The sequence below is a fragment of the Terrapene carolina genome, unplaced genomic scaffold (genome assembly GCF_002925995.2).
Source record: "Terrapene carolina triunguis isolate 2854851 unplaced genomic scaffold, T_m_triunguis-2.0 Scaffold790, whole genome shotgun sequence".
NCBI classification, from domain to species: Eukaryota; Metazoa; Chordata; order Testudines; family Emydidae; genus Terrapene; species Terrapene triunguis.
The window spans coordinates 381,668-406,054 of NW_020665141.1; the positions used below are offsets into that span (position 1 = coordinate 381,668).

Here is a 24,387-nt window from a genome sequence, read left to right on the forward strand (position 1 = left end):
CAAAATATTTTGTTTTGAGCATTTTAAAATGTTTTCGAATTTTTAAAAGTAAAAATAAAGGAAATTTTGGGACAAAAAAGTTTCAGACTGGAAATTTTGCCCAGCTCTAGTTCTGTAACTTCTGAAAATCAGGCCTCTGTTTCCTCCATTTATAAAACGGGGGAAATACATACATGTCTTGCAGGGATTTTGAAGCTTTGTTAATTAATGCTTTGAAGATGTAAAGTACTTTATTGTGCAGTTGTCTGTGTAATTTGGATGCAGTGATGGAAGTTTCAGTTGGGGGGAGCGGAAATCAGTGTGTGTGAACCAACAAAATGTGATCATTTCTGAATGAGTTAAATTAAAGTAAAAACATGCTTTCTTTACACGTGAAAGCACTCATCAATGATGTCTGAATTCATTCAGCTCATAGTTCAGCACTCCCACTGCTTCCTGCTGTGGTTAATTCTGGAGTTACCTTGCTATTAATATGATCTACAATATAAAAGACTGTTTTTAGCCTGCTGTGCACATGTCATTTTTTTGTATGTCTGCTGATGTGAGGGATTTGTCTCATGGCAGTGAAAATTTAAAATAAAATGTACAAATTCCTTTCACGTTCTTTTGCCATTACTTGCATCATACTTCAAGAAATTAATAGAATGAAAATTATAGGTTTAATTTAAATGAAAAATCACTGGTTTTAAATGTGAATACCAGTTTTCAAATTTTCTATCAATGTTAAAATTGCTAGGGATATTAACCTCGCTCCTTTCAAAATGGAGAAGTATTTATCATAGAAGTTTAGCTTCTTTTTGTTGCTGAATATTTACTTGAGACCTCTATGGGTATGCAGCTCTAAAGTCCTGCTTTTGCAAGAGGGATGACAGGGACACTGTGTTGTCATTGGCCCACCTACATTCTGTATAGGGTAATGATACTTGCACTAGTTCAGCTTCATAAAAGTTAGCAGCAGTAGCTGAGAGCCCTAGTGTAGAGGGCTTGCCAGCTTGTTTTGAGTAGTAGGTCAATTGGATGCGCTCTGAAGCAAGCCATGATGGCTGCCTCCTCTGACAGTCAGCCCCAGGACAACTTTTTTCTTGATTTCTGTCTTGTTCCACAGACTCTTGTGGGAAGGGCATTGGGATCTAGCCCCAGAAATGCATCTGTGAACAGGGATTCTGGCCTTGTGCTGCTGATACAGGGGCAGGAAGTCAGTCCTCTTCTCAGAGCAGGGCTTTTTCCATAATTTAAAAAAAATGATATGGTGCAGGTAGACTATAGCAATGCACCCCAAGGAGGCAGAGTTGAGGCTACACAGGCAACTTTATCTTTGTCATTTTCTGACATTTAAGTGATTAATGTGGCAGCCTTAACATTCATTTAATGTAATATTTTTGTATGTTCTCAAGAATATCATTTATTTATTTACTAAATGTATTTAATACATTTAGTACACATAAATCTACAGCTGACTAATGTACCATAGTTATAAGTGCATTGCAAATATTCATTATTTTCTAGTGTTTAAAGTCTTAAAAGCAAAAAGAAAATAAGGAACAATTGAATTTCCTTTCATCTTAATTATTTTAGAACTTTATTTACAATTTTTTTTAAGATTGTTATTGTCAATTCTTGTTTATTTTGTAAGGTGCTATGATGCTTGCAAAAATTTCCAATTAAATTGTTAAATAATGATGATATGTTTTTAATAATAAATGCTTTCCATTTATAGTAAATATAATTCTAATCCCTGTTTGCTCTTCAGACCTATTTGTGACTGGCCCTCCACCTGACTCTAGTGGGAGAATCTTGAACATGGTAAGGTGGCAGTCTAGCACAAGCTGCTTATCAGACATCTTGGTGATATGGCTGTCTGAGAGAGCAGTGAATTCTTGGTGCCACATGTTGCTTGAATCCTTTCATGTGTGTGATGTGAGAAACCAAAAACAATTTTCCATATTTCCTTATCCCAAGACGTAGCCACTCTCTGTGGAGTGTTAATTGGCACAGCCAGAACATTGCATTTTCAGTAATTATCCTTGTAGTGATTGGTAAATTAAGGAGCGTCACTGTAATCCATATGTCCATTCTACTGGCCCCATGATTCCTAGGGATGGTTTAAATTTCCTCCCCTGTCATTAAAGGAGCTTCCTTTGTCTTGCTTGTCATATTCTGCAGTTAGTGGTGGATAAAGTAACCATTATATACTGAAGTAGTAATAATTTCTTACATTTGCAGTGCTAACCCGGGTTTTATTGTGAGATTTTCAACTAGAAACAGAAATGATAAAAATTCTGGTGGCAAGAGTGAGATGAGGAACTGAGCCAGATATGAATTTCATGTATGTAACTGTTTCTTGATTCTCGTTCTTAGATCCGAATTGCAGCATTGAATGCCAGCTCCACAATTGAGGATGAGCATGAAGGTACCTTCAAAAGTCACAAAACACAGACAAAGGAGGCTCAAGTAAGTAAAACAATTTTAATAATGTGGAAAATTGACAGTGAATCTCTTCTGATATGTTCTAATCTCCCGACATTGGGTCTGTTCTCTTGTAATTTTTGGTTTTAGGGGGAAGAGCTACATTAATATTCTCATCTCCTAAACTTAGCCCTTAGTATACCATGACTCTACTTTTTATGTTGTGATTTTTAATTATGAGATAGGCACCTAGTCCTAGAGCACTGGATGGGCATCTCTCGTTGTATTTTAATAAACTGAAGAAATACATTTATTTTTCTGTAGCTGAGAGATGTCCATTGCTTCCCCTTCTCCTCCAAAGTTACTTTAATGATTAACTTCTCATGGCGATTGGAGGGCCTGTCTCAGTTCTTAGGCTCCTGTCATATAATAAAGACTGTGCATATGCAGGAGGCTTCCCACATGGAACTCATTGTAGGATCAATGAATTATTTAGCTAAGATTATTGATAAATCATATTTATCAGATAGAAATAGTTAAAAGAAAAGAATGTGTATTTATTGTTAAAACCTTAGATTTTACGTCTTCACTTAGGCCTTGTTCATACTGTGTATGAAACCATTCTAGCAGCTACCATATTTAAGTAGAGCTGTTGCTAGCAACAACTGAATTAATTTTCCTGACGAGTGTAGACTGGGTTTTTTCTATTGTAAAACTATGCTGAGTACTAACCACTTTGACAGGTAGCTTTTAGTATGGTTTTATAACTAGATTTAAAAAAAAATATTTTACAAACTGCAAAAGGAAATGGTGATAGAATTCTAATAATAACAACTGCGCTTAGCCTGGTTACAACTATTGGCCCCAATTCAGGAAAGTCTACCTATTCAGAGAGGGTGCTTTATTGTTCATATTAATGAAGAAACGTACTTATTCCATTGAAGCCAATGGGACTTAAGTATGTGCTTAAAGTTAAGCATGTGCATGAGTGCTTTCCTGAATAGGGATTGACGGAAATGATTTCCTGAATAATGGCCATGGTATGCATGTCGTTTTAAGGCTCTATTAAACACACCTCCCCCCCCCCCCCCCCCAGCAAATTGCTTTTGACTTCCACATATTTTCTTAAAATCTCTAATTGTATTGCAATGATTCTCCTTGGTTGTTCTTATATTTTATTCTTTTATTTCTGAAGACTATTAAATAAAAAGTTAAGAGAAAAATCAGTAGAGCCAAATCCATTATATTAATCTGCTCCTATTTAAGTATTACTTCTGCATAGGAGTTGTAATGATTACGTTATTAATTTTGTTATTTTGACCCACAGGAAGCAGAAGCTTTTGCTCTGTATCACAAAGCTTTGGACCTTCAGAAACATGACCGATTTGAAGAGTCTGCCAAAGCTTACCATGAGCTGCTTGAGATCCGTCTTCTGCGAGAGGTCAGTGAAATTTAGGGAGTCAAAGTGAAAGATAGCCACATCTTTATTGCATTTTGTGTCACTCCATTGTGTCTTGGCCATGGATGACTCAAAAATGTAATGTTGGTTGTCAGTTGGCTGGTTATTTGCTGCTGTTTATCACAAGTTCAATTCCTGATGTCAAGGGTACAATTGTTTTGTTTATAATTTTCAGGCAGTTCTCTCTGGTGATGAGAAAGAAGGGTTAAAACATCCAGGCTTGATGTTAAAATATTCCACCTATAAAAATCTAGCACAATTGGCAGCACAGCGAGATGACCTGGAGACAGCCATGGAGTTCTACTTAGAGGTACAGTACAGTCTGAGTACAATATGAGAGTCTCAATATTTACTAGTATTGATGAAGTAGATGTGTGAGACCCTCACCGTATTTTGTATAAATTATTTGCATTAGGGCTGTCAAGCGATTAAAAAGATTAAGCACACGATTAAACAATAATAGAATACCATTTATTTAAATTTTTTGGATGTTTTCTACATTTTCAAATATATTGATTTCAGTTACAACACAGAATACAAAGTGTAGAGTGCTCACTTTATATTTATATCTGATTACAAATATTTGTACTGTAAAAAAACCCAAAAGAAATATTATTTTTAATTCACCTAATACAAGTACTGTAGTGCAATCTCTTTGTCATGAAAGTTGAACTTACAAATGTAGAATTATGTGCAAAAAAAAACTGCATTCAAAAATAAAACAATGTAAAACTTTAGAGCCTACAAGTCCACTAAGTCCTATTTCTTGTTCGACCAATCGCTCAGACAAACAAGTTTGCTTACGTTTGTGGGAGATAACGCTGCCCACTTCTTGTTCACAATGTCACCTGAAAGTGAGAACAGACGTTCGCATGGCACTGTTGTAGCCAGCGTCACAAGATATTTACATGCCAGATGCGCTAAAGATTCATATGTCACTTCATGCTTCAACCACCATTCCAGAGGACATGCGTCCATGCTCATGATATGTTCTACTCGATAACAATCCAAAGCAGTGCGGACTGATGCATGTTCATTTTCATCCTCTGAGTCAGATGCCACCAGCAGAAGGTTGATTTTCTTTTTTGATGGTTCGGGTTCTGTAGTTTCCGCATCGGAGTGTTGCTCTTTTAAGACTTATGAAAGCAGGTTCCACACCTCTTCCCTGTCAAATTTTGGAAGGCAGTTCAGATTCTTAAACTTTGGGATGAGTGCTGTAGCTATCTTTAGAAATCTCAGATTTGTACCTTCTTTGTGTTTTGTCAAATCTGCTGTGAAAGTGTTCTTAAAAGGAACAACATGTGCTGGGTCATCATCCGAGGCTACCATAACATGAGTATATAAGGCAGAATGTGGGTAAAACAGAGCAGGGGACATAAAATTCTCCCCCATGGAGTTCAGTCACAAATTTAATTAACACATTATTTTTTTAACGAGCGGCATCAGCATGGAAGCATGTCCTCTGAAATGGTGGCCGAAGCATGAAGGGGCATATGAATGTTTAGCATATCTGGCACATAAATGCCTTGCAGTGCCGGCTACAAAAGTGCCATGCAAATGCCTGTTTTCACTTTCAGATGACAATGTAAATAAGAAGTGGGCAGCAGCATCTCCCATAAATGTAAGCAAACTTGTTTGTCTTAGCGACTGACTGAACAAGAAGTAGGACTGAGTGGATTTGTAGGCGCTAAAGTTTTGCATTGTTTTGTTCTTGAGTGCAGTCATGTAACAAAAAAAATTGACATTCGTAAGTTGCACTTTCACGATAAAGAGATTGCACTACAGTACTTGTATGAGGTGAACTGAAAAATCCTGTTTTATCATTTTTACAGTGCAAATATTTGTAATAAAAATAATATAAAGTGAGCAATGTACACTTTTTATTCTGTGTTGTAATAGAAATCAATATATTTGAAAATATAGAAAAACATCCAAAAATATTTAATAAATTTCAATTGGTATTCTGTTGTTTAACAGTGCAATTAAAACTGTGCTTAATCGTAAATAATTTTTTTGAGCTAATCGCGTGAATTAATTGTGATTAATCGACAGCCCTAATTTGCATGTATTGTGTGTATGTTTAGGTAATAAATATGGTATTACTTGCTCACCATTTTAGTCCCAAAGAACAATAGTGTTCCATCATAAACCTCAGCTCCAGCAAATACAAACTATATAAGGCAATGTGTACAGACACACACATGCATATGTTGACATGTGTATATGGTGTGATATTTATGTTTTCTAGGCTGTAATGTTAGACTCTACTGATGTCAACCTATGGTATAAAATTGGTCGTGTAGCAATAAGACTAATCCGTATGCCACTGGCACGTCATGCTTTTGAAGAAGGACTCAGATGTAATCCTGATCACTGGCCTTGTTTAGATAACCTCATCACAGTCTTGTACACGCTCAGTGACTATACAAGTAAGTACATCTAGTTTTGTATAATTTTTCTTAAAATGTTTAATTAATTCAAGTAAAAATCAATATGAACAGAACAGTACAGTGATTCAGTCTTACAGACACAATATCTTAAACATGCAATGTATTGAAATGTAATGTGTAAATTTTTCATGGTAAAGTATAGTGATCTGTAACTGCTTTTAATTACAGTAAAAATCCCTGTTTTCTGTATATTTATTGAAAACCATCATTGTGCTCAGTATTTTTATTCAGTTCTTTTCTCTTTTAGAATTCCTACAACTTTTTAAAATAATTATATGTTACAAGGGATCCCAAACAGAACACACAAACGAGGGGCAAGGAAACAAAAGTTCCAACCATGGATATTGAGTTGAAATGCGTTTCTCCCCTGGCCGCGCGAAGGATTTGCTTTTCTGTAGAATGTTTGAGGTGGACTATAAACAAGATCCTTTGAGGGGGAAATAATTTGAATTCAGTATCCCTGGTTGGATACATGAGTCTGGATTCAATTAAAATTTCACAAAAATAGCATTTAAATAGTTTATTAAATAAAATTACCTTAAATATGGGGATACATTAAAAAAAGTTTTTATCAGAAATGTTTTGCATTTAAAACCAACTGATTTATTAAACAAAGGAAGTATTATCTGCAGTTAGTGACTTGAACTGATTATCTATGGTCACTAGGTCCTTCAAGATTTTAGAAATAGGAGATCTCATTCTCTCACACTTAGGTTTTATTCATAGAGTGGAAGAGGAAAACAAGCCTTTACTGGTTTTTCAACTCCCAACTGGTTTCTTACCCTTGCATGACCTAGTCATTGAACTGAACTAGTTAAATAAACTGAGGTGAAGAAAATATTCGCTCTGCACCACAGAGTTTTCACTCCTCTATAAGTAGAACTGTAGTACAACGGGATTCTCTGTAAGCCGGTTCCATTGTATTAATGAACAGTGTGTGGTAGTTATTTAACTATTAAGGACCAGGTAATGCACTCCATGGAAAAATACATGTAAGGAAGTTAAGTGTTGTAGCTTGTGGAGTTTCTGAGATACCTTGTCAGTAGACAGGGTTTCTGGGGCCACAAAGGGAGCAGGGGACAAGGCCCAGCACCTGTGTAAATGTCTGAAGATCTGTGAGGAAATTCCACAGAGGACCAGGGATCCATACTGCTTCCTGGGCCACTCCCCTTTTCCCCACAGCTCAGCTTCCCTAGGAGCTGCACCATATCGCGCTACCCACCTAATGAGAAGATAATGTGGAATGGGTTTGTGCAAAAGTTCCAGCTGATAAAGTCACCATTAATTTTTGCTGGAATTTTAGCAAGGGATGATGCCGTTGAGAGCAGCTATCCTTCACCATGGTTCCTTCCAGAAGGTCACACAACTCCAAAAAACCTGGGGAGTCCCAACTACATGCTGTTCCTGAGGAAAGTTCTCTGTGGTCTGGGAAGTGGGAAGATGTAGCATTAATTCCTCTCTTCTGCAATTTTAGTCCATAAGGACAGGATATTCACTTCTTCTCTCCCCTCTGCACCATGCAGCAAGAGAGATATGTCCCTGCACCAGTCTGAAGTTATGAATGGCACTCTTAAACTCTGCTTAAGCAGATAAAAGGATTAAACAGCAAACATTTCAATGAAGTTCTTTTTTAATCCATACTTTTTTTTTCTGATGGGAGGATATTTGTCTCTGTGCAGAAGGACATTTATTTCTGTGGGTAATAATCTATTCTCCTCTGCCCCACAACATTTAAAAAATACCTGTAGGATTTAGAGTGGAAGTATCATCTGGAGCTGTGATCTATTATACATCAGAGCCGCTGCAAGAAGCTTCCCTGTAGACCTCTCTCTCTCACTCTCATGCATGTTCTTTGTCTTTGTTGTCATTTCTAGCAAGTTACCTCCAGGGTTTGAGTATAAAACTACAATATAGTTCATAGCCTGGCATGGTTAATTATGCAGCAGTTGATATAACTGGCTCTCAACTTTTAAATTCAGATTTTATGTGGTAGATGAACCAATACAAATGAAGGCTAATAGGTGGCTCCAAGGTAAATTAGAGATGTAGGGCCTGATCCCGTAGGCCTTCCTCATGAGAATAGTCTTAATGGAATTACTCCGGTGAGTAAGGAATGCAGGATATGGCCTTTCCTGCTGTAATGCAATTTGTAATACAGCAATCATGATAAATGCTGAGGAATGGTGTAAAAACACTAAAGGATTCCTGTTTTTCAGAAATAGGGGGTTTGAAACCAAAATCTGATGATAAATGACTTTGTTAAGCTGTTTAGCAAAGTTGTAGATTTGTTTTTAGAGGCTAAAACTTGAGAATGTGGGGTTATGATTAGTATGCCCAGGTAAGTTATTTAAATTGTATTTCTATGTGTTTAACCATTTGCAGAGAGAATTACAAACCAATGATTGTAGAAATGTTTCATGTCCAGGTGGAGATTTTAACAATCTTGTTAGTAGTTTATATTTATCCCAGAAGTGGAAACTTTTGAATGATTCATAGTGTCAAATTGCCCATAATTCTTATTTCTGTTTCCCTCTACTAGCATGTTTGTATTTTATCTGCAAAGCTCTGGAGAAAGACTGCCAATACAGCAAAGGACTGGTACTGAAGGAGAAGATTTTTGAGGAGCAACCTTGCCTCAGGAAAGACTCATTAAGGATGTTCCTCAAATGGTGAATCTCATTCTTAGTCATCCTATAGTTCTTGCATTAGAATTTTAGGATAGGAGTAGTTCAGAAAGGCTAGTGAGGTTCAACCCTTTAAACCAGGGGTCGGTAACCTTTCAGAAGTGGTGTGCTGAGTCTTCATTTATTCACTCTAATTTAAGGTTTCATTTTAATGTTTTTAGGCGGTCTCTTTCTATAAGTCTATAATATATAACTAAACTATTGTTGTAGGTAAAGCAAATAAGGTTTTTAAAATGTTTAAGAAGCTTCATTTAAAATTAAATTAAAATGCAGAGCCGCCCGGACCGGTGGCCAGGACCCGGGCAGTGTGAGTGCCACTGAAAATCAGCTTGTGTGCCACCTTCGGCACGCGTGCCATAGGTTGCCTACCCCTCCTTTAAACTAATATAATTGTACCATGTAGTCTTTGTCTTCTAAATGAACCTTATTGCATTGACTTCAGTGAGAATTGTATATGGTTATTAGTTTTGTAAGCTTCTGTGGTATCTGAGATGCAAGAATCCTGTAAGATTATGTGAGCCTTTGAATTATTTATATATATTCTGAAAACTATGTTATTGCAACATTATGGTTGAGGTTTGTTACTTTTATTGTTTATATTATGATAATGCCTAGAAGCCCCAATGAAGTTTGGGGTCCCATTGTGCTAAGCATTGTACAAAGCTATAGTTAGACTTCTCCCTTCCTTGAAGATTTTATAATCTAAAAGTTGGGAGAAACAGTGACACAGAGAATTGAAGTGATTTACCCAAAATCACCAGCAGCTCAGTAGCAGAGCCAGGTCTCCTGACTCCCCATCTAACACTCTGTCCATCAACAAAACTCAAGAAATTCAAAATTAGGATTTTAATTCAACTGTAACTCAGTCCCATTGTGCATCTGTAATACTTTATGTTCCTGCGCATGTAGATAACATCAGTGCCTTAATATGTGTATGCTATGTGGATGAATTAAAGTGGGATGTGAGTCTTGGTGCACATCTGTTGATTCTTTGGTCAGGCATTCAAATAGTTTTTCACATTATGGGCACCGTACTCTACATAGTCTGCACATTTTGAAACATGAAGTGTGGGGAACCATCTGAAGGGACCCAGATGTATCGCTGGCTTTCTACAGTATCCTGAGAGAGTCATTTTAAAATTTTATTTTTTAGAGCATAGTAAACTCTTGAGTGCTCAGCAGCTGAGCATGTGAAACGTGATTTGAAAGTTAATTTTTTGTGGACATATAGTTACAGACTCAAATAATCCTAGGTAGTTAAGATGGAGTGTGTGCTAGGAAAGATCAGAAAGGCTGCCAAACCTACTTGGGCTCCTGTTGCCTCTTATGATAGAATAAGTGTAGGGATGGCTTGCTAGCTTGCAAGGAAGGAGCTAGTGAATCTTAGAGGCAGGGTGATCTTGTTTTTTGACTTGGATCAGATATACAAAATAAGGGCCTCTGACCTAGACTTTTGGTTGGTTAGTTACTTAGGCAATGATTTAGCAAAGCTTTAAGCACGTAAATTCAGCAAAGCATTTAATGATCATTTTCCCTTCACTGTCTGATATCTCAAAAACAATGGAATAGATATTTTTCAAGCTCTCAAAAAATTCACTTCTGGACTGAAAACCTGCAAGAGCATTTTCAACTCCACATGTTATTTTTGCTGAAACATTGAGTTGTTCAAAATGGGACCATGGAACAAAAGGAGCTTCTCAGCCATAACAATAGCATTGCTGTAATGTATTTCACTGCTTTCCTATTCATCTCTCACTTTTTAGAACGTGAAAGAGGAGAATCTGCCTCAAACCATCTAATTTTAGAATGAACTGTGAACAAATGTATATGTGCATTTATATGTGATTACTGTTTTTGTGCCCTACGTTAGAGGAGAATCTTAAGTTAATCTCTATTTGATATTAAAAAAATAAAACTACCTATGTTGTCTTCCTTTCTCACCACCTCTCAGTGACATGTCAATCCATGATGTGAATGTGAGTGCAGCTGAAACAAGAGCAATCATAGATGAAGCATTGGAGCTACGTAGAAAGAGGCAGGCTCTAATGGTGCGAGAGAGAGAACCAGATCTTAAGCTTGTCCAGCCAATTCCCTTTTTCACGTAAGTCATCACTGTCTCTGTTTCAGAGAGTCATGGCCAGGGTTCATTGGAATCTCTTCAGCATGTATTTTTCCTCATTATATATATTTATTTTTTTAAAGTTTCAGTAATCTGTAAGGAATCTGGCTCTGTTCATGTTTCCAGATTAAAGTTGATACATACCAATTAAAACATGCTGAAACAAAACTGCGGTATGAACCAGGAACAAATAGCTAAATTCAGGATATCTTCACAACAGAAAATTTGAAATTTTCCTGCATTAATTGGTTTGTATCTGAACTTTAAAGCTTTTTTTTAATTTATGTTTTTAATATTTTTACCATTTGGATCATGGAGATTTATAAACAAATGTTAAATGTCTACAAAAATGTTCTATTGTGCATTTGGATAGTCTAGGAATCCTGTTAGAGTATATTGTGTGTTTTAAATACGTGTGTTAAAGACTTCTGTGATCTTCTTATTTAGGGCCTGATTCTGCCACCCTTATTTGCACTGAATAATTTCCTCTGTAAGTAATCCAATTTCAGAGCAAGTTACTACTAACTGTGTAAAAGGCTGACAAAATCTTGCCCTTACCCATTGAATATAATGCTAGACCTGAAAATGGTTCATATTAAACTGGGATAATGTTTTTGGTTTTGAGGTGCAACGATTTCCTCTGCAATGAATGCTTTCTCTGGGTGTGAAGCATATCATGAGCTCCATTTCCCTTCTATTATACTTAATTCTCCTTCCCAACAATGGCTTTAATTGCTGTGATAATGTTGGTCCTGCTCTGTAGTTCAACAGTATGTTCCAAATAGGAAGCAAGAGCCATGAAACATTTGCTCCTGAACTGAACTCTCGAGGGGACAGGGTACCAAAAATAATATTCTCCAGCTTTTCTAGTTGTATAACAGATTTTGACTCCACGAGGAATCTATTCCTCTTACACTGATAAAATCACTTTTGGTACCCTCAGTAATTCTAACCTTCTATAGCAGAACATCTTTATTATAATTCCTACATCCTGCAGCAAAGGGTTTTTTAACTGTAATACAGAAGGTTATGTGGCAAAAGCTAATGAATAAATGGATAAATTAAGTGTTAATAAGGTCGTGTTGTGATTGTGTTTTTACATGCAGGTGGAAGTGTCTAGGAGAAAGTTTACTTGCTATGTATCATCACCTGACAACATGTGAGCCTCCTCGACCGAGCCTGGGGAAGAGAATTGACCTCTCAGAGTACCAAGACCCAGTCCAGCACTTGATTCTTTCTCCTACCTCTACTCCTGTCAGTGTTATCCAGCCCAATCCTGTCAGCACTAATCCAGTGGTTACAATGAGTGACCCAGTATTAACTTACACTCCAATGACACCCAATTTTTCCAGTCATAATGAGAATTTACTGGAATCAGTAATGCCTATAGGTGAGCAAGGTACTTTAGTCTATAATTCCAGATAACACTGTTGTCTTTGCAGACATAAACGAGACTGGAAAATGTCAGTTGTCTTTAGAAATGTGTGTTTTCTAAACTGTCTTCTAGCTGATCCAATGCATTTTCAATGTACATATATTCCAAGTCAGAAAAAGAAAAGTTCAGTCATATAAAGCTGTGATAATCTGTAAAACAATTACTTTAAAAAGGGAAAGCTGTCTAAATGATCTAGGACAGGGGTCGGCAACCTTTCAGAAGTGGTGTGCCAAGTCTTCATTTGTTCACTCTAATTTAAGGTTTCGCGTGCCAGTAATACATTTTAACGTTTTTAGAAGGTCTCTTTCTATAAGTCTCTAATCTATAACTAAACTATTGTTGTATGTAAAGTAAATACGGTTTTTAAAATGTTTAAGAAGCTTCATTTAAAATTAAATTAAAATGCAGAGCTGCCTGGACCAGTGGCCAGGACCCGGGCAGTGTGAGTGCCACTGAAAATCAGCTTGTGTGCCGCCTTCGGCATGCGTGCCATAGGTTGCCTACCCCTGATCTAGGAGGTACTGGTTAATGATTAGCTCTGAGTTCTATCCATAATTGATTTTCTATAGCACTCATCACTGTAGTATCTAATCCCTTCTATTCTTGACTGTGCTGCTGCTCTCATGCCTCAGTTTCCCCATCTGTAATATAAGGATAATAATGCCTGGGTGATATGTGGCTTAATTTGTTAATATTTGTAAAGCACCTTGAGGCTGTGAGATGGAAGGAGCCATAAAAAGACAAAATATTATTACTATTAAATAAGATCAGCTGCTTGGCCTGTTAAGTACATATGGAAGCAGAGAATTAATTTGTTTGCATGATGATATTCATATTCTCAGATGTTCTAAGGCATATACTCAGGTTTCAGAGTAGCAGCCGTGTTAGTCTGTGTCCGCAAAAAGAACAGGAGTACTTGTGGCACCTTAGAGACTAACAAATTTATTAGAGCATAAGCTTTCGTGGGCTACAACCCACTTCTTTGGATGCATCTACCAATGTGATATATGCCATCATGTGCCAGCAATGCCCCTCTGCCATGTACATTGGCCAAACCGGACAGTCTCTACGCAAAAGAATTAGTGGACACAAATCTGACATCAGGAATCATAATACTCAAAAACCAGTGGAAGAACACTTTAACCTGTCTGGCCATTCTATGACAGACCTGCGGGTGGCTATCTTAAAACAGAAAAACTTCAAAAACAGACTCCAACGAGAGACTGCTGAGCTGGAATTGATATGCAAACTAGACACAATCAACTCAGGGTTAAATAGGGACTGGGAATGGCTGAGCCATTACAAACATTGAATCTATCTCCCCTTGTAAGTATTCTCACACTTGCTTCTTATCAAACTGTCTGTACTGAGCTATCTTGATTATCACTTCAAAAGTTTTTTTCTCTTACTTAATTGGCCTCTCAGAGTTGGTAAGACAACTCCCACCTGTTCATGCTCTCTGTATGTGTGTATATATATCTCCTCAATATATGTTTCACTCTATATGCATCCGAAGAAGTGGGTTGTAGCCCACGAAAGCTTATGCTCTAATAAATTTGTTAGTCTCTAAGGTGCCACAAGTACTCCTGTTCTTTTTAAGGCATATACTGTGTAGGGAGGGGTGTGTGTATGTGTGTGTGTATATATCTGTATCTATAGTTATTGTTCACAAGGCTACCAGTCTTTGGTTGATGTTTATGAGAATTTACAGATGTTAGAGCTCTAGGCAGAGTTTTCCTTAAAAGCCACAAAATTGTACTGAAAATTAGAAGATTAAAAGAAAGTATATTAAAAAAACCCAAGTTTTCAACTAGTCTGCTTCTTAGTTCTGACCAGTATTTACATGCATACAAAATGTCATGAATATCAAACTTAATTTACTTTGTATTCAAATTAAAAGAAAAATTAGAATTTGAGCTATGCATTTCTTAATTAAGAGATGCAATTATTTTTGCACATTGTAATAGAATGAGTAGATTTGTGTAAAAATAGTAAAATCATAATGCTTGTTATTATCAGGGCAGTCCCCAGGTTCCCCATCATGTTTGGTCCTGTAGAAATACAGTGTAGGATTCTCTATCTGCCTTGACTCAAGTCACTACTGTGACTCTTCCTGTATATGATATTAGCTAATTTTTTATGGTAACTGTTCTGTGAAACAAAACTTGATTTAGGCCTAACTGTAGTTTGATCAATGATAAACATGATTCTGTTTAAGTGGGCTACAAGGCCAACATCAAACCAGAGTTCTGTGTAAATGATTCTGTTCCCATTTAAGTTAATAGGAATTTTGCCATTGTCTTCAGTAGGAACAGAATTGGGTCCTTGATGTTGCCATAGAATAAAGTAAATTTAAAATATTTTTCATAAATCACCATGATATTAAGCAACATTATCCATTGTGTGTTTGGCAATTTGAGTTTTGAAAACGTTTGATTCTGTTTTCTAGGTGACACAACTGTTAGTGATAAATCCAAGAAAGGGGTGAAGCGGAGGAGAATTACAGAAGATAGTGGTGAAACTGCAAAAAGGCGGTCTGCTAGAGTCCGAAATACCAAGTGTAAAAAGGAGGAGAAAGTTGACTTTCAAGAACTGTTGGTAAAGTTCCTTCCTTCAAGGTACAGCAGACCTTCACTTGTGATGAGAGTTGTTGGCATTATGTGAGGACCACAGGCTTTTTTGTTGACCTGCTGGTTATCCACCCAAATCCTCAGAGGTACTGGACGTATGTTGCTTATTGAATGAAAGAAATGTGACTCGGTATCTTTTTATAAATTGTATTAAAACTATTAAAAATAAAACAACCATAAAATCAATAAAGCAACAAGTTAATCTCAATAGTGGATTGAATTAAATCATCAATTTAGTTAAGTCATCAGATTAGTTCAAAAAATAACCAATTCTTATACATTCTGAGGAGGTGGCTATACCATTTGGTTAGAAGTCACAGCTAAAGAGTTTGACAAAAGTCCATTAGTTCTCTCATTTGAATGGTTAAGTATCTTAATATCGAAACCGAATTATTGTCTAATGTCTGGAGTACAACCTCAGATCCAATTATCAAATGTTTCCTCCTTAAATTTCAGTCTTGTGTGGTGGCTAACCTTTACCCCCTTCCCCTCCCACCCCCCCAAAAATGAGACAGATTATAAAAATACAGACTGCTACAGAACAAGAGAAGTTGGATAAGTAGTCAACTTTGACCAGAAATGACAGATGACAATCTCAAATCTCTTAAGACTTCGAAACATAGAACACACTCTAATGGGTAATTTTTATGAGACAATATTGAGGACTGTTTATCTGAGGCACTTTTCTTTCAGGTGCCTTCCTTGCTTGGGTGTTATGGGTGCTCTCACACACATGCATGCACACAGCTGCACTTTTCATTTCCACATCCTAAAAATAAAAAGTCTAAATTGTCTGGGTCATCTGCCAGCTAATAAGAACAAAAGACAAAAACAGAAAAAGGAAAAATAAGGTAACAGGGAATTTGCAAACTCCTTCAGTTCTCACAGTCTTCTGGGCACTCTGAGTAGGAGCTGGAACTGCAGTCAAGGAATTAAACAATGATGTTCTGCTGGCAAAGTGCTTCTCACTAGCGGGCCTCCTCCTGGGTAGGACTGGCCTGATTATTGATGTCATGAATTCTTCTCCCCAAGTTGTTTAGTCTTGAGAATTCTGGAACATCAATCTTTCCTCTGGTGACTTGGGACCCAGAAGATGAGGCTTCTTGGCCTTATCCTTGTAGTTTGTAAACTTTACTTACTCTGTCTTGCAGTGCCTCCCTCAAGGTCTTCGAACAAGTCATGTGCGAGGCCTGCCTTGCAGCCATGCATCTTGGTCCAATCAGTTTCAAATGAGGTCAGCTTGAGCCTCAGTTTTAGGAAAAGTTCTGTTTAGATCAGCAACTTTAAAAATATTCAGTGTTTTACATATTACACAGACTAAGTCTATGACCCCCAAAAATCTAAAAAAAAAATCTGGATGATACCACTTTTGAGGAAGTTGTCATGGTCTTATCATGGTAAAAGGGTATTGAGATGACATTGTCATTAGTTTACAAAAATTTCAACACAAAATTCCTGTAAAAATAGCTGTTTGGAAGGGATGCTCTTCAACAACCAGTCACTCAACATTCATTCATGTGCAAAATTAAAAATAAGTTCAAATTTATGATCAGTTTCATCACATCTATTTCTTATTCTTGAAGCAAGGCAATTAGAATATTTTCCTATTTCAGAACTGGGTTTTTATAGGTCAAACAGCTTGTCTTCTGGAATCTGTCCCTTGACAGAGAAAAATAACTGGAAAGTAAAAAAATACTTTTTTTTTTTAAAGTTTATGTAAGGTATTCTCATATAGGTTATTTTGCTCACTGTTTTCTAGAGAAGAAGCAGAAGCATATCATGAACTTTTTTGCATAGTTAAGAAGTGGGTATGATTTACACCACATTGGGTCTGTACGGACCCCAGTATCATTGTCAACAAATCAGATCAGCATTTCTTATTAAATCAGAAGGCATATTTTGTTTTTACATTGATTACTGATTTGAGTGAGATGATTTAAAAAACAAAGATCCTTCTGAAAGGAAAATATTAAGTTGCATTGCTAAAAGGGTTCGGATCTGCTAGTATTTAAAATAACAGTGTTGATAATACTGTTTTTTGAAAAACAATTCCAAATGTGGTGGAGTAGTCTTGTCAGTTTCTGATGCTTATTTGCTGGGATTTGCTCTTTTCTGTACGCTGTTTCTTTCCATTTTTAGGTATAGCATGTTTGAGGTTTTTTTCCTCTGATGAAGTCTGGGAATAAATTTAAATTTCTAATGATGAACTCCAACTAGGGTACTTTCATTGTGAAAATATACATAACACCTACACCTGGCAAGCTATTTGTTATTGAAAGTAATATTCAAACTCTCACAAATACTGTCTTTTACCCCTTTTCACCCAGGCTGAGGAAACTGGATCCAGAGGAAGAGGATGATCCTTTCAATAACTACGAGGTGCAATCAGAGATCAAACAAGAGAATTTCCAGCATATTGGACCACACAGACTGTCATTTGACTCTACAACGTTCATGGAATCTGGTAGGGACTTCAGCATATCCATTTTTCTACTTGTTTTCTTTTTCCCCTTATGTCTGCTTTTTTACTCCCACTTCTGTTTTCTTTCTTTTTGTGCACAAAAGAATCTATTCTTTTAAAGGGTTTATTTTAATAGATCAATTGACTGAGCTTCACTGTATTCATAAATTATTTTTGTGTTTTCATTGGGCTGCTTATTTGTGTGTGATCTGTGTTGTGTGCATGATCTCCTTTAACCATTTTAGTATAGTCACTTTATTCTGCATAAATTCAAGGCTATTCCTGCAAAAGGAGAACCACTGTGTCATAAAGGTGTTATGGGTGTTCTTTATGCAAGATGTGTGCTAAATGTCACAAAACATTAAAAGTATTATTCTTAGAAGTGAGGCAAGGAATTAAATGTGGTTAGTTTCAACAAACAGGTCTCATATACTTTGTGCTCATCTGCTTTCCAGAGAAGCAAGATGTTCATGAATTCCTATTGGATAACCTGAACAATGGTGGCATCCTAGAACTGATGATGAGATATCTGAAAGTAATCAGCCAGAAGTTCCTGGTAAAGTGGCCACCTGGCTTGTCTGAGGTGGTCCTTAGTATCTACAATAGCTGGAGAAAGCATAGTAGTAATTTGCCCAACCCATTACTGAGGGATTGTAGCAACCAGCACATCAAGGTAAGGAAATGCTCTATTTTTTGAGCTGCTTAATTTTCCCTATCCACCGTATATTGCTGTGTGTGTCTTGAATGTGGCTAACCTCAGTGTGGCAACTCAAGCTCAGGTTGTCCCTCTCATGATCTATGCCTGGGATATTGTTCGCTCTAGTTCTAACTTCAGTCAAAAAACAACTTGAGTGCACTGCAGCTGTTGTTTCTGTCACTAAACTGCTATGTCTTACAGTACTTACACCATTCACGGAGCATTTCTTGTGGTCTGTGCAGCATTGTTGTTTGACTCAAAATGTTTGTGGTTTAGATGCCATACCAAGGTTTCAAGTACAGTAAAAGCTTTTTTAACCGGCATGCTGGGGGAATGGGGGGGTGCCGGTAAATTAAAAATGCTGGTTAACTCAGAGGGAGGGGTTTGGAGTGTGGGTGGGAAGGTGTGTGGGGCAGGGGTGTGGGAGGGTGTTTGGGTCCAGGAGGGGGCTTGGAGCAAGGGGTTGAGGCATGGGAGGGAACTCGGGGTGCCCGATGGGGGCGGATGGGGTGCTCACCTCTGGCAGCTCACTGCAAGCGACTCCCCATCCCTTCTGCTCCTGGCGGAGGTGCAGCCAGGCAGCTCTGCAAGCAGGCACGCTGCCCCTTGCGGCTTTCCCGGCCAATGGGCTGGGAGCCGCAGAGTCAGCGCTCAGGGAAGGGTGACGGAGGCAGCATGCCTGCAGAGCCGCCTGCTGCGACTCCGCCAGCAACAGCAGGGACAGGGAGCTGCTTGCGGGAAGCGCCGGAGGTGAGTGCCCCCCCATCCAGCCCCCCCAAGCCTCTCCCACGCCCCAACTCCCTACCCCAAGTCTGCTCCAGGACCCAAACTCCCTCCCAGAGCATACCTCTCCCCAGCCCCCTGCTAGCCCCTCACCAACCGCACTATAAACCATACTGCCCCTCACCAACCGCACTATAAACCATACTTTCAGTGCAGCTAAGAAATGCTAGTTTATAGAGTTTGCAGCTTGGTGAAATGCCGGATAAAAGAGCTTTTACTGTACATGGGTTTTAGGAAAGTCCCTGTTTTAAATAGAACGTATAAAAGGTATAGTGACTTAATTAATGGCAAATTGTTGAGCTTGTTTTTAAAAAAATAATTACATCCCATAGTGAAAGTACAATGAAAAACTTTTATTTCCTTTTCCAAATACAGGTATATAAATTTCACAAATACAAAATAGAAAAACAAAAATTATACAATAAATTGGAACCCAAAATGGGCCTGGCTTACATGAATGCACACATTTTAGGTTAAATACTGTATGTGGTAATAGTAAAAGCAAAATGCTATATTCTTTGTCCACTGGCTGCTGTCTATATTACTGTGTTTTTAAGACATTAGCAAGAAGGATCAGACCTGTAGCTGAAGAGTTCTGACTTTGAGTATTCATGGTAACTACACTCCCAAATAATTTCCTCTTTTGCTATTTCTCACATTTCAGCTTTTCCATCACCAGCGTATTTAATGCTGTGCAAAATAAAATTGACCTTTGAAAATAATAACATCTTGGTGATTTAAAAAAGTAGTGTTGCTGTATAGATATAACATACTCTAAACAATCTACACTAGTATGCATATCTATTGCTATATATATTACTGTTTGATTTGTTTGTATGAGACTGCTTGATCTTTATTGCTTATATATTAAATTAAAAAATCAAAATTACTACATACAACATTATGGATTAGATTTTACACAAATAAATATTAGGAAATTCGGGAGTTCTGATTAACATATATTGCTTCTGAATCTTTCCATTTAACTTTGATTATAAATTGATTTCCAAGATGCCCTTTTGGTTTTGAGTTTATTTGGGATAGAAGATGATGCCTTTGGATGTAACAAATGCCCAGAGATTTTAGGGTACAGAGATTTTTGAACCCATGTCAAGAGCTTTCACCTTCTCCAGATGGAGCTGCAGTTACAACCCTGGTTACTGTGGAAAAAAATGTAAAAATAATTTTCTCTTTAATCCACACAACCACGTCTGTAAGATCTGTAACAGAACATCCAGTGTTACCAGGAACAACTCATATCCAGTTTTTTTTGTTTTTTGTTTTAAATCCACCTGTCTTTATGCAGAAAGCATTAATGAGCTGGCAAAACTAGCATATGTGCTCGATCTCCTTGATTTCTACAACTTCTTCAGTATTCATCTCAGCCTTTTGATGTGTTTTTTTCAGATGTTCTAACATAAAGTATTAATGATGAAGCAATTTAAAATGGTTGTATTTTAGATTGAGGATGCTGCTCTTTTTCAAGACTGGGCCAACTGTTCCCTTCTTATCTTCTTCCCCACTAGATCGTCTTATCTTTTCATAAACAGATTTTTTTCCATTCCTCTTTCTAGTTGTAAAAGGCCAGGGGGGTCTCTCTAATCCTACTGAGCATCATAGAAAGAGGGAAACCTCCTTTCCTTAGACAGAAGAAAGCCACGATGGCTGTAGCTTGGAAATGGAAATCACAAAAGAGGATTAATTAGAAAGCTTCCTTTCAAGTGAATTGTTAACTTCTTTTTACTTTCCAAACAAGGTTCTTTATATTCTTCCCTGACCTCTTCATACCTTCCCTGTAGGATATGATGCTGATGAGTCTTTCTTGCATGGAACTACAACTTGACCAATGGTTGCTGACCAAAGGGAAGAGCTCTACGGGTGAGAATTGTTTTTTCTCTGCTAGGCTATTCTTATAATGTAAATTAAACTTGTAAGAAATGTTGTGAATCATTTATTAGAATACTGAGCTGTTACTTCTCCAGATGTAGGTCTTAGCAATGGATGTGTACAACAGTTCATCATCATTTTTTTTTTATTAGTGTTTGTGTTAGAAGGGTGATCTGAGTGTTGCAGCTGCTGCACGTGGAATTGTTTGCATAGGGAGAATGTGATTTTATGCTAAACTGTAATAAATTAATTTACAGTTTCCCCTCGAAATTGCTCTTCTGCCACTGTGAATGGAAAGTTTGGTCCTGATTTCCCAGGATCCCATTTCCTGGGGGACTTGTTGCAGCTCTCATTTGCATCCTCCCAGCGAGATCTATTTGAGGAAGGCTGGCTGGAGTTTGTGGCTCGAGTGTATTGGCTGAAGGCTCGCTTTCTAGCACTGCAGGTTTGTTTTCATTTTGAGTTCAACAAATAGAATTTTTCACATTTAGCATATTTTTTTTAAACAAATGGACTTTAGAATTACTATAAGCAGTTGAAGTGGTGGGTATGATAAGTCATCAACGCACCATGCCCACCACTTCAGGAATATCTTGACTGAGCTCTAATTTGAAGATAAAGTAGAGGTTACATTAGTCTGTTTTATTTAAAAGCAGCAAAGAGTCCTGTGGCACCATATAGACTAACAGACATATGGGAGCATGAGCTTTCGTGGGTGAATACCCACTTCTTCGGATGCATGCATACGTCTGTTAGTCTACAAGGTGCCACAGGACTCTTTGCTGCTTTTACAGATCCAGACTAACATGGCTACCCCTTTGATACTGTTTTATTTAGTTTCATTAAATGTCCCTATGAACATTCAGTAATTAGATAGATGCGAAGTATCTGGCCGTAATTCTTATGCATTGTATCAGCATTCAGTCATTTTGGTACATACACATGTGTTTAAAGTAATTTGTCTTTGGTCCCCAGAAATAAATTTTGACTGGAGTTATAATGAGCAGCCGCAATACGCAAATTCACTAGCAGACTAAAGCCTGAATGTAGCTCATAGAATCTGTAATAGAAGCCCAAATAGAATGTCCAAAATGCAACTGTGCATCGAGTCAACATTTATATGTTGTGATTGATGGAGCTTGAGCCTTCTTTTGACAATTATTCATTTCATGTACAGATTTTCAAGCAGTTTGTTCTAGACTGATTGCTCAAGTAAACAGTCCCAAGAAAAGTTATTTATTGGATTCCAGACTACTTCATTATTTTATTTCAAGCATCAGTTTCTTAAGGCAGCAAAGAAAATGTTTACAGATTGTCTGTACTTAATTCTAAACTGTTGAGAAGAAAAATGTGGGTTTGACTAATCAAACTTTAATCTTCAATTGATAAAGTACAATATCCGTTGATTTCATATGCACCCACTGAGTAATTCATTTCCCTTTTTATTTTCATATCTCAAAATCCTTCTTTAAGAAATCCATCTAATGAAAAACTGGATTGTTCCATAGAAAAATTAGTGGGGACAGAACCTCCTTCTCATTTATAAACTATGTTTAATCATTTTATACATCTAAAGTAGAGACTCCTTGATAAGTCATTTTATTTTCACTCAAAAATAAAATTTCTTTAAGTTAAAAAGATCTTCTAATTCCCTTTCCAGGTGAAGACAATTCAAAATCAACTGTCACTGCACAGTCCCAGTAATGAAGAAACATATAGACTAGACTAATACTTCTTGCTCTATTTCACTGAAAGATACAATTTTTATGACACACATGTAACTCCTCTGTTTCACAACAGATCTAGATATTTCAATTTAAAAAACAAAGATGGAAGTAGAAGGATAATCTGAAACATAAATATACATTTGGAATCAGAGCCAACTCCACTTAAACTGAATGCAGGTTGTCCAGTCAAAATGGATTGATCATCTTTATTAAACAAACTGCCGTATGGCTAGTGCTGTATCTCTTTAGCTTTAGTGAGTTATATTTTCTCCCTCTACAGCCTCTCTTCCTGTCCTGAAAACTCAACTTAGGAAACTTAGGAAAACTCAAATCTGTTTAAGATGGACAAAGTGGGTTCCTCACAGTTTTAGTTTATCTTAACCAGTTAGCTGTACATCTCAGTAATGTTACCCAAATGTATGGTTCTGGTCAGCACAAAAGGAAGACTTACTTCTGGATTTAATCTGCCTCCCTTCACTTTCAGAGAAAGAGAATGTTAGTCAATTTATACAAATACATTTTCTTGCTATGTAACTTGAATATCTAGGTGTCCGATTTCCTCCCCTTCTCCGCCCCCCTCCCTCCCCCAATGGTGATGAAGATAACTGGTAGAATAGACTGGTAAACTGTTTATTGGTGATGACTCTTTCGGTTGATATTTTGATTAGTAAAGTACCCTCCCAAATTTGCCTATCTCTCACTGACAGTGTACTCACAGAGTTAGTGATTCAACATTGCCTAGCTGCTTTTGAAGAATCTCAGGTAGCATTGTGTGATTTCTTCTAACTGTTTCCACAGGGTGACATGGAGCAGGCATTGGAGAATTATGACATCTGCACCGAAATGCTGCAGAGTTCCACTGCAATCCAAGCCAAAGCTGGCAATGAACGCAGCATCGTGATCCGATTACCTAACCTCCATGTTGATTCTGTTGTTTCTCTAGAAGAGGTAGGGATCAGTCTGTTTGGGTTTTTCTGTTTCTAGGTTCATCCAAAATTGAGGATTCCAGTCAACGTAATGTGTTTTTGAGACATTTCTAAAGAAGAGCTAAGTCTTGTGAGAAACTAGAGATTTTATATGTGTGCGCCATTTTCTTGTGCACAATCCATTTTCTTTTGGGCTGGTAATGTGATACTTGTGGAGGGAATCTGAGCTAGAGATGCTAAGGGACAAGTTCCTATGCTCCTTAGAGGCATTTATTCCCTTTGGGGATAAAAAGCATGTTTTATGATTTAAAACAGAACAAACTAGTGTGGCTTCTATATCAGCAGTGCTCAGAAACAGTGCCGTAGTTGCAAGACTCATTTCAAAATTACTAGCACTTGCCCTGATGGAAAAGTAGCATGTACAACATCAGTAGCAACCGTCTTAGAGTGAAGAATATTTTCACAAACCAGGATAAAACCAACAATGACTGTGTTTTTATAGTTAATTGATTTGAAAACCATCCTTCCCTTTTTCAGGTAAATGCTTTCTTTGTCTATTACTGGTCCCTGCACAATTCAGTCTGCTTAATAAATAGAGTGAAAAAGATTGCTATCAGGGTGCTGCGTATACAGCTGTTAGTCATTAGACTAGAGCTTTGTTTTAGAGGGTTTCTTGTGCTTTAATGTCACTGTTGTTCAAATGAACTCTTGCCTTCAGCAGTC

The 24,387-nt window shown here is 37.3% G+C and overlaps 1 protein-coding gene across 6 annotated transcripts in view; it reads left to right on the forward strand.

Moving 5' to 3' along the window:
• CABIN1 (calcineurin binding protein 1) overlaps positions 1–24,387 on the forward strand; it is a 198,530-nt gene that overhangs the window by 2,770 nt on the left and 171,373 nt on the right. For 4 of the 6 annotated variants that reach the window (XM_024195516.3, XM_024195520.3, XM_024195518.2 and 1 more), the window contains 14 exons: positions 1,751–1,803; positions 2,359–2,451; positions 3,734–3,847; positions 4,041–4,175; positions 6,114–6,294; positions 8,855–8,984; positions 10,951–11,100; positions 12,225–12,517; positions 15,003–15,171; positions 17,511–17,647; positions 18,100–18,317; positions 20,924–21,002; positions 21,269–21,456; positions 23,537–23,686. In XM_024195516.3, coding sequence (XP_024051284.2) covers positions 1,801–1,803; positions 2,359–2,451; positions 3,734–3,847; positions 4,041–4,175; positions 6,114–6,294; positions 8,855–8,984; positions 10,951–11,100; positions 12,225–12,517; positions 15,003–15,171; positions 17,511–17,647; positions 18,100–18,317; positions 20,924–21,002; positions 21,269–21,456; positions 23,537–23,686 — 2,040 coding nt within the window. In that variant the 5' untranslated portion in view covers positions 1,751–1,800. The remainder of the gene's footprint in view (positions 1–1,750; positions 1,804–2,358; positions 2,452–3,733; positions 3,848–4,040; positions 4,176–6,113; positions 6,295–8,854; positions 8,985–10,950; positions 11,101–12,224; positions 12,518–15,002; positions 15,172–17,510; positions 17,648–18,099; positions 18,318–20,923; positions 21,003–21,268; positions 21,457–23,536; positions 23,687–24,387) is intronic. The other 2 variants (XM_024195519.3, XM_024195521.3) reach the window with 1 other exon arrangement.